Source organism: Echinops telfairi, unplaced genomic scaffold, assembly GCF_000313985.2.
Source record: "Echinops telfairi isolate 266 unplaced genomic scaffold, ASM31398v2 ScPeMD7_7422;HRSCAF=8460, whole genome shotgun sequence".
Taxonomy (NCBI): domain Eukaryota; kingdom Metazoa; phylum Chordata; class Mammalia; order Afrosoricida; family Tenrecidae; genus Echinops; species Echinops telfairi.
The window spans coordinates 2137340-2148191 of record NW_022111322.1 but is presented as its reverse complement, the minus strand read 5'-3'; the positions used below and the strand labels follow the sequence as shown (position 1 = coordinate 2148191).

The 10852-nt window shown below is 43.1% G+C and overlaps 1 protein-coding gene across 1 annotated transcript in view; it reads right to left on the bottom strand.

Moving 5' to 3' along the window:
• The window catches only part of TOPBP1 (DNA topoisomerase II binding protein 1), a 55339-nt gene extending 47361 nt beyond the window's left edge, over positions 1 to 7978 (bottom strand). Inside the window, exons 1-5 of the mRNA XM_045297815.1 lie at positions 7895 to 7978; positions 5040 to 5174; positions 2648 to 2791; positions 1497 to 1678; positions 218 to 414 (exon numbers count right to left, since the gene is read on the bottom strand). Of these exons, the coding sequence (XP_045153750.1) occupies positions 218 to 414; positions 1497 to 1678; positions 2648 to 2791; positions 5040 to 5174; positions 7895 to 7978 (742 nt within the window). The remainder of the gene's footprint in view (positions 1 to 217; positions 415 to 1496; positions 1679 to 2647; positions 2792 to 5039; positions 5175 to 7894) is intronic.
• Between the last annotated feature and the right edge of the window lie 2874 nt (positions 7979 to 10852).

Sequence of the window (10852 nt, the reverse complement as noted above, 5' to 3'; positions counted from 1 at the left end):
AAAAAAAAAAAAAAATTTATTCAGTGACTAAATAAATACTAAGATGGTCACAAAATTTTATAGAGGTTGCAGACCAAACTATTTTTGCAAGATTATAAGACATAATATCAAACCTGATTAATAACATGGTAATCCAAAACGGGTTCTTCAGCAATTTTAAAGTGACAAATGTTAGAGACAAAAATCGACCATGTTTATTTCGGAAACAAAGGCTCACCTTTCGGCTCCTGCACAATAAGATGTGTACACTCATTCATTTTCAGCTGCCCCATGTATCGGCCGCCATGCTCAACTGTGAGCCGCTGCACCGCCTTCCTGTCGAAGCCACACAAGCCAGTCACACAGATTATGCAACCAAGAAAAACAGGGCACTTGAAGTCTTCCATGTTTAAATCAGTATATTTATCTATTTTTCTGGGAAAAACAAATGGTAACAAGAAACACCAATATGTTACATACCAAACATGAAACATAGTTTTAAATTTAACCTAAGAACAATGACAAATGAAGTTATGACAGAAAGAATACTCTTATGCTATTCTCATTCAGAGAGCTTACAAACATATGCAAATTTAAACTAATTGCTCACTGAGCATAAAACTATGTCACTATTAGAAACTAAAACTTAGGTTCAGGTTTTCAAAAACATTTTAAGGAGAACATAATCCTAGTGTACATGCTGCCCAAAGAGGTGTGGTGTCCACAATTCTGACACAGATGGTTTAGGTTGTCTTCTAGAAGAAGGAACTTTTTAGAATTCTATCATGCTACATAACAAACAATGTTTTTTGGTAGAGTACCAACAAAAATACCATTACCATCCTGTTGCCTCGCTGTGTATATTCATTAATGAAAACAGTATAGCTGAGGCATGTGATGCAGTTCGGTGGGGGAATAACAGTGCCAATGTAGAGACATGTTTGGGATGTGCTGTGCTAGATGGTATTAAAAGCCATGCAAGAAAAATGCCTATGTAATTCAAATTGTGGTGTCTGGCCTTAGGACTGCTGATCTAATCCTTCTCAGAGAAACTTAACTCTCTCCCCTGAAAGGGATCTATGTTCCACCACGGCAGGGATGGCACTCCGATCTGCACAATGAGCTGGGTACATTCATTCATTTTCCATTGTCCGTGTATTGACATGCATGCTTAACTGCGTATTTTATCTTAATAACTACCTGCAGCCACGATCATAAAAGTGACAACATTCTCCGTTGATGGCTTACATGGTTATGTTCAATTTACGTGTGTTCCCTTTGAGGGGGAAATAGGGCTATGAAAACAGTCTCACTGTAACAGTTCACTCTCTCTGTTGACCTACATGCACAGTACTTGGGGATAATGCAAAACAACAAAGAGTTGCAACATTGTCACATTGATCTTCTAGGGTATTTTACAACTTACTACAAAGCTTCTGCTATAAAATCTCAGAGCATGCAAAAATGACTGAATATAGACTATTTTCAAATACAGAAAATATCTATACAGCTCTTACTTCTCTTGTGACTTCTTCCAAAGTGTTGTTATCCAAGAAGGAAGCAAAATAGGCTTCTTTAGGTTTGCAGCGACGAAATATTTTTTGCTACCAACTTCTCCAGCAATAAGATGAGTCACCGATACGTGAAGATCTTTATATACGCGTCCACCCATCATTTGTACATAATTGTGAACTTCTTCCTGTAGCATCAAAATATATTATTCAAGCTGAAATCAACATCTTTTTAAAAAAATCATTTTATTAGGGGCTCGGACAACTCTTATCACAATCCATACATACATCCATTGTGTAAAATACATTTGTACATTTGTTGCCATCATCATTTTAAAAACATTTTCTTTCTACTTGGTATCAGCTTCTCATTTTTCCACGCTCTGTCCTCCACCCTCCCTCCATCATGAACCCTTGATAATTTACAAATTATTATTATTTTGTCATGTCTTACATTGACTGATGTCTCAATTCACCCACTTTTTTAATTGTCCATCCCCCTGGGAGGGGAGCTATATGTAGATCTTTGTGATGATCGGTTCCCCCATCTTTCTTTTTTTATACAATATGCCAAATACTTTGTTGTTAGCTTAAATACACCAAGGTTTCTTACTATTGTTAAATTAAGTAATTAGCCAACATCCTAGTTTTTAGAGGTACGATGGGTAGGAAGAATAGATCTCAAAATCATTACCATTACACATTCATCTCTCCCAACTCACTATATTGTGTTGTTTCTATTAACGCTCTACTCTTATATATATATTTTTTCTTTTATATTTTATATAATATTTCAAAATATGTAAACAGCATATACTTATATGCCTCCCACAGGATCCCTTTTTTAAAAAGAGCCTGTTATCTTACAAATATTTAAGTGATTGTAAAGTAAGTGTAAGTGAAAATAAGCTTAATAGCTGTGTAGGAACAACACCATGAATTTCTTTTTAATCAAAACCCAAACAAAAAGTTCAATTAGCTTTAGTTTTCAATTAGATTTTAATGTGTTCCATTTATCTTTAAAAACCCTATTGCTGTATAAAGCTTGTAATAAGGCAAGAATACAAAGCATAAGGTCCCTCAAGGCATCTTTTGACACCGTGAGAAAACTCTGGAAATAAAGTCCATTTACCATGGTATTCCTTTCAACCACCTACCCTTTTTTCTCTATCGAGGCTTGTGCAAGATACAGTTACATCAGACAAAATCATATTGTAAACTGGGAGCTCAGCTCTAGGAACGTATTGCTGGTGATGCATACAATAGATAACTACTTGAGGACCAACAATTCTGCATCCAAGCTACAAGTAGAAAAAAAGAGAGGGGTTAAAGGTGTCAGTAAGTTAAGTCGGCAAAGGCTATCAGTCTTACAAAATTGCATTTTGCAATACTTGCCAATTCTTTGTAGAAGTTGACAACTGCAGAGAAACCACTAAGTTGTTACAAGTAAAAGTAGTATAGTTTCTCAGAAACATTATATGTTAAATATACACAATCAAAAGCATTATCAGATAATGCAAGTTATCAAAAGAAATAAGCTTCAAAAGTCTGTCTCACGCATAATTTGCATCAAAATGTAACCCTCTGAACAACCAAGCATAATGTTAATAATTGGGAGACCTGCAATAGTCTGACTGCAGCAGTTAGAAAATTCCACACGTGCTTTTGAAATGAAGCACCCAGCAAAGTAAGTATTTCACGTTATTTAAGTGTGTATAGGGCCATCTACAAGTAACCCCCACCTCCAAAATGGCTATTACTGCATTTTCACACAAATAAGGCGCACTTGTTTTTTTTTAAAACCACACGCCATTTTCAGAAGTACCCTATATCACTTTCTTTTCACGTTGCTGACTCCCACCCCTCCACTCCCCCAAGTTTCTCCTCTCCAATGGATTTAATGTTGTGCATGTTGCCATAGAGGTTTGTCTCCTAGCGTGACCCCCACTAGTGTACCCTGGAGTGTTTACAGCAGTCCCCTCCCAGAGCAGGGCACCCTCCCTGCTTGTAAATCAGTTTCTCCAAGGCAGGAAGAGGTTCCTTCACACCAAAAGCAGCCCTTCCAGGGTGGCCAGCCCTAGCACAGAAGGTACAGAAGCCTGTACACCCTGGGCTGGCCTGCTATGGCTGGGCACCTCCTGCCCGGCTGGCTGGCCAGTGCCTTCTGGCCATTTGAAACTCCTGCTCACACAGACACTGTAGGGCACGTATGAGAGCCTTGGGTGCAGAGGGGATGCACATCCCCTGGTCAAATGAGACAGGTCTCACCGACTGACTGACTGGAGGCCCCACAGCCAAGGCAGTGTACATCCAGAGCAGCACTGACCCACCACTCAGTTTCACGTTGGGGCTAGCATCAAAGGACGCAGGCAAGCATGGGCAATCACCTCCACGCAGAGGGACCAGCCAGTCCTTGGGCTCTGGCAGCCCCAACCCTCCACCTTTTCTAGCGCAAGGTAAGTGGGTGCAGATGGGCTACAAAGAACCACTACCACCAACTGCCCCAGAGCAGTTTCCAGGGTTTACTTCTGGTTACCAGGGGACACCAAGCCATCTGTGAGTTAGTGACCATGGTATCTTTAGTTTACAAACACAACCAAGAGTAACAGGGAATGTAAGTACTTTATTTGCACTTCAATGTTTTCCCAAGAAAGACAGGTAAAACTTTAAAAAATAGCCTTTTTATTCTGATTGGTAGTAAGAAACATGATATAGTCTTTCTCAACATTGGCAAACTTGAGACCAAACTAAAAAGCCAAAACCCTACGGCTGCGAAAGATACCACTGATTGCTCTGGCTGATTTAAATATCTACAGGGTACATAAATGATTGCTGCTATCTGTAGGGCCAAGACTGAAAAAAACAAGTTGTTTTTGTTGTTGTTTTGAGAGAATAAAATTTCTTATGCTACTGATTCTATCTGACAACCAGAGGTATTTCCAAAGGGCAAGTAAAACTGAGGTTTTTGGCAAAGGTGGGCACTTGCCTTTCATAAATTATACAGAAACTGCATCTACCTACTCTTCTAAGTTTTCTTCTCCTTCAAACAAAAATCACTTCTTTGTAATCTGGATGGAATTCCAGCCAGTTTACTTTAATGTCAATGCATCTGTCTTGTCCAGACACCAAAAAAGTAATGAGTCAGTAGACTCTAGAACCAACAGAAAGAAGTAAGAGCCTCAATTGTACAGTAATACTTATACAGTTCTCATTTTCCGTCCGAATGCAGCAGAAGCCCATCATTAAAAGGTTCACTCAAAGTGTTAGTTCACTAAGACAAACATAAGTTTAAAGATATGGAACTACAAGGAACAGTCTTAGGCTCTAGCAATTAGGAAAGATCACATGTACTAAGTGAAGTCGTAACCATGAAAACATTAAAAACTACATATAATTACTACTCATAATTAGTCTTTATAAAATGATATTCAGGCCCCCCAAAATAAAAAAAGATACCATTGTGTTTGTGACCTGCATAACATTTCAGGGTCACTAAAGAATTGATGTCCATGGATGCAGAAACAAGGCAAACACTAGAGGTCGGCAAACCTTTTTGAGGTGATCAAACACTGTGCCACTAAAAGGGTCACAGATAAAAAGTGATTTATCATCTTTCTCTATCTTCAATGCTTCTTCTTCCGTAATGATCTGAAGATATTCTTCTGACTTGAACTCTTTTATTGACTAGAAGGAAAAATGAAATGAAAATGCAATTGAAATTAGTCGCCTGCATTTCAATCCTATGAACTCTATCGTCACAATCCACATCAAATCCAGCCTTTTGTGTCACACCTTACTGTTACCACCCAATTGCTCACTACTTCCATCTTCTTGGCTAAACCTCTGGAGCAGCTCCCAAGTGGTCTCGGCTTCCCTGCTCTGTATCAATTCTCTAGCACAGCAGCTAAAAATCCCTTCACACGTGATCGGACTTATCAGATCAAGCCACATGGCTCAAAACTCTAAAAGCTTCCCACTACACGAAGCACAGAATCTCTGTTTCTTACCATAATCTAGGAGAACATCCGCTCTGGCTCCTGCCTCTTCCCTTTTGCCTACGCTTCTACTGTCACTCCAGTTCTCTGGCTAAGCCTGGAATAAGCTAAGCACAATCTCATTTAGAGATACTGTCTTGCTGCTCCTGCCAGAAATACTCTACTAATTCTTCCTCACTTTTATTAAGGGCTCGGCAAACCCTTCCTGATCACACTTTGGAAAATATCCTTCTCTTATGGCTTTAGCTTATTTTGTAAAGAAAAGTAACACAGAGGCTACATAAAGTCTGTGGGAATACGGTTATCTTTTCATTCCATTCCCACAGAAACCTTCAGAAGCTCTGTGGTATCATTGTGTCTCTGTGCCCTGTGACAGCAAGAATTTCACTTTGGGGCCATTATGTCCTGGAACCCAGTAAGCACTGAGATGTCTTAGAACAAATCTGGAAGCCTTAAGTCCTCAAGGTGATCCTTTTAAAGCACTGTCAGGCCAGAAACGGCTGGATCGAACTCCTGACTGGTTCTCTGCCTAGAGAAAAAGCCTAAGTCCTTACAACAGCCTACAAGACACTACATGCTTTCTTTCCAGTCCCTTGTCTTTCCCCACTCACTGTTCACTTTACAACAGACACATAAGTGTTCTTGCTATTTCTTGGGCAAACCATCCAAGAACCTCCCACGGGCCTGTTCCCTCTGTCTGAAACCTTCTACCTCACATTATCGACACAGCTATTTCATCTCTTTTAAGTTCACTCAAATATCTTGGCCACAAGGCTGACCCTGACTTCATTCTATTTAACATTGTAATCTTCTCTTTCTCCCGGCAACAAACATCCTCCAGGCCTGCGTTGCCATTTCCCTCCCACAGCACTGAGAGCCTGCAGTGTACTACACCCGCCTGCCACGAAGGCAACTGCAGCCCATAGTGACCTTGCACCAGGTCTCCCCGCTTCGTTTTTCTCAAAGCAGCTGGTGGGCTCGATCTGTTGAACTGAATAGTTAGCAGGCCGGTGGGTAACCCCATTACACCATGAGGACTTCATACTAGTCGGTTTACTCATATAGAAGGGAGCTTCAAAAAGTTTGTGGAAAAATGGAATGAAAAGATCATTTTTTCCACGAAGGCTCCCCAAACCCTTTTATGTTTACTGATGAATGTCCATTCCCACTTGCTAGAACGTAAGCCTGAGAAAGCAGTTTTCATGCTCAAACACAGGTTCTCAACCTTCCTCATGCCACGTGTGGTGATCACACCCCAACCAGAAAATTATTTTGTTACTTCATAACTGTAATTTTGCTACTGTTATGAATTGGGTGACCCCAGTGAAAGGGTTGTTCGACCCCCAAAGGGTCACGACCCACAGGTTGAGAATCGCTGCTCTAATAGCTGGTGCATCCCAAGAACCAGAACAGTACCTATCAAGTCCTGGACACTTAGTATGTGGTGAGTGTGAAAAATCTGCTACATTCTTCCCTGCACGGTTTTAATGTGGGCAAGATTCATACTGGGGTTCTCGTTAAATTGCAGGTCTTCATCGTTATAGTTATGTGTAAGGCAGGGGGTGAGAATATGCAAGTCTACCAAACTCCCGGCAAGACTGGAGTTAGGTCTGGAATGGCAGCCCTCTCAAAACTCCACTAACAGAGTCGATTCTGACTCACTGCCCCTGTGGGTTTCCCAGGCTGTAACTCTCTATGGGAGTAGAAAGCTTCACCTTTTTTCCAGTGGAGCAGCTGGTGGTTTCCAACTACTGACCTTCAGACTGTAGCAGCACAAGGCAAAACCCACTACACCACCATGACTCCTACATCACCTCAAGACCCTTGATATGATATTGTACATAATGAAACATGCTATTAACCAAAAAATGCTGACATGTGACCTGATTTCAATTTATTCACACACAGAACCACTGTGGTTAGACAAAACTCACTGCCATCGAGTCAATGCTGACTCACAGTGACCCTACAGGACAGGGTAGAACTGCCCCTGTGAGTTTCTGAGAGTGTGTTTACAGGAGTACAAAGGCCCATCTTTTTTCTGGGGTGCACCTGAAGATGGTTTCAAACTGCTGACCCCACAGATCACAACCCAACATGTAACTACTACACCACCGGGGTTATTAGTTAAGCAAAAGAAAGTGCTTAATTTCCAAAAACAGCAGGCCAACCACATCCAATAGAAATGTTACATGTTTCCAGGCCCCCTCTGACACACAATGATACATATGCATAAATTAAAAAAAACATTTAATGCTATGTAGATGTAAAATGATAAAATTAATATGATGATAAAGTACCTATCAAGATGAAACACCTTTATATGAAAACATAAAGAGCCTAATATTTTAAAGCATTTAAAAAGAAAGTGAATTTACAGCACCAAACCACGTTTTCAACTATTCTTACCTCAAGAGCTTTAAAAAAATATTCAGAATTGTCTGAAGACTTTAAAAACTTCACTAAGAACGGTTCTCTGACATTTCCGGGCATTTTCGAACTGTCAAAAGAAAAGGATTATTAACAAGAAAACACACATTTATTACCAATGAAGTTCAAATTGTATAGCACTCATTTTTCTGTGCAGAATGTCTAAGGGTGGGCATTTGACCATGCCCGGGAATTCGTCCAGCACGTTTGTATGAAATGCTAGAATGTGGCAAAATCAAAGAAAAAGATAGTATCACACAGCACAAAGCATAAAGAAACTAACGCCCCTAACTGAACGCCACGAAGGCCCTCCCGCTGGGGCTGTTAGGTCCCAAGGGGGAAAGAACATTTCATGACACGGAGCTTAACGGAAGAGCCCTCTGCTCCCGTAAGTCTGCCACCCACGGCCCGCGCCGGCTGCTCCCCGCTCGGAAAAGGGGTTTTAGCATAAACAGAGACGCCAGTTAGCAAGCGCGTGCCTCCCCCAAGGCCTGGGTCCTGCTTACTCCCCACGGAAGAGCCTGGCCGTCGGTCCAGCCGCAGTCAGGTCCACTCCGGCGTCAAAGTCCCGTCCGCCGCTGGGAGGGCAGAAAAAGGGGGGCCCCCGGGCCACTGATGGCTTGGCGACCGCTAGTTGGAATCGGGCCCTCAATCCGCACCTCACTCACCTCGATGGAGCCCCGGGGTCTCCGGGCGGCGAATGAGTCGGCTCGCGGCGGGCAGGGCGGCGGCGGGGGTCGGGCGCCAGCCTGGCGCAGCGCCGCCCCACCCGGCGGCCCCCAAGTCTAAGGTCCGCGCAGGAAAACCCGGAAACGGCCGAGAAGAGATCTGACTTTCGCGCCAATGGCGCGGGCGCGCGCCCTTCCGGCGGAAGTGACGCAATCAACAGCTGCCGCGGCTGGGCGTGGGAAGTCCGGAGACTAGGAGGTGGGGTTGACCGCTGTAAGGCCACGCCGAGCTCCCGGCGCCTGCTCGGGTCCTGGCAGCGAGGCTGTGAGGGGGCTAGCGTGGGCTCCCCTGGGAATTGGCCAGCCCCGGGGAGTACGGAGGAGGCGCCTCAGACCAACGACAGCGAAAGCCAACCAAACCCAACCCACTACCAACTCGCGACGACCTCACACGACCTTGGAACGGCTTCGCAGAATGTCCAAGGCTGTCCATCTTCATAGAAGAAGATTGTAAAAAGGTGTTTGCCCTGTGAGTCGGCTGCCGGGTTCAAACCCCCAACCTTGAGGTTAATAACCCAACTCTTAGGCTACTGTAGCACCGGGGCTCCTTTAGAGGCAGCACAGCCCAAGATAAGGAGGATTTCAATCAGAACCAACTATGCTGCAGTGATGGACATCTTGTGTTGGGCAAACTCACTGCTCATTCCATCGAGTCTAGTCTGACTTACTCCCACCCTGTAGGACAGGGGTTTAGAAGCCTGTGAATCTTTGGTGAAGCAGAAAGTTTTACCTCCTCACCCCAGGGGCTTCAAACTGCTGACCTTGTGGTTAGCAGCCACTCATGCCCACTACGCCGCCAAGACTCCTTTGATGCCAAACTGTACTCAAAATGTTATGTATTATTTTCTCGAATAGCTCTGGGGTAAATAGTGGCATCTCCATTTTACAGACGTAAAGAAGTGGTGTATCCTAGACAGTATCGTATGTGGTAAAGACTGGATCCATCTTTTTATGACTCCAGATTTTTTTCCCTCCAGAAGAACGGGAATATAAAACCACTGCCTACCACAGCCTATGGTTCTAAAGCAGTGGGTCGTGACCACTTTAGGGGTCGAAAGACCATTTCACAGGGGTTGCTTAAGACCATCGGAAAACACATGTATTGAAGGGTTGAGGCATTAGGAAAGTTGAGAACCACTGACCTAGGGGATCTCTTGGATTCCAGGCATATTCTTCTTTACTTCCGTCATACAGCACCAGTCCAATTTCCCTTTGATAATCAGGATTAATCACACCACTCAGCACAGTGACACCCTGCTTTACCTGTTGATCCAAAACACCTATCTAAAAACACCTGTGTACATCGAAAGACTTCGGCAAGAGAGTACTAAGAGATCCCACAGACAGGGAAATCATCTTTAGCTATGACACATCAGACAAAGGCCTTATTACTAAAATCTGTATTCTGCTAGCCCACCATAAGAAAAAAACAAATAGCCCATTGAGGAGGTGGGGGAAAGACCTGAACAGACGTTTCACAAGGGTGGATATCCAAATGGCCAAGAAACATATGAGAAATGCCATAAGGAAAAGGCAAATTAAAACAGCTATGAGATACCACCTAACACTCAAAGATAGCCCAATTCAAAAAGTCAGAAAGCAAGTGTTGGGATGAGGTGAGCCAGAAACTCTCATCCACTGCTGGTAGCCCTGTACATATGTGCAGCCATTATGGAAATTGATTTGGTAATATCTAAAACAAATGGAAATCAAGCTATCATACGACACAGCAATGCCCCTCCTGGGCATATACCCAGAAGTAAGAAACTGAGCACGACCAGACATCTGCACTCCAATGTTCATCACAGCGCAGTTCACAATCACAAAGAATTGGAAATAACCTAAATTTCCACCAACCAATGACTGGATTAAAAAGCTCTGGTATATACAAACAATGATGTGGTAGTTCCATAATCTGGTGTCAATTTGAGAGTGTTGGGGTGGAGCCTAGCCCGTCAATCAGGATACAACTAATGAGGCCTCTGCGTGGGCAAGGCCTTCTAAAGATTCTGGGAACTCCTGTATTCCTCCTTGGAGGCGAGAGATACTTTCACTGTCTGCTCACTCCTTGAGAGATGTTCTACTGATAAGACACATGTAAGTAAGCTAGAGCCTCGCAGCTGACTGGCTCATCTCCCCACGACCCTTCCGTAAGAGGATGTCCAATTGCCTACAGATGGGCTTTGGGTCTCTACTCTGCACTCCCCCT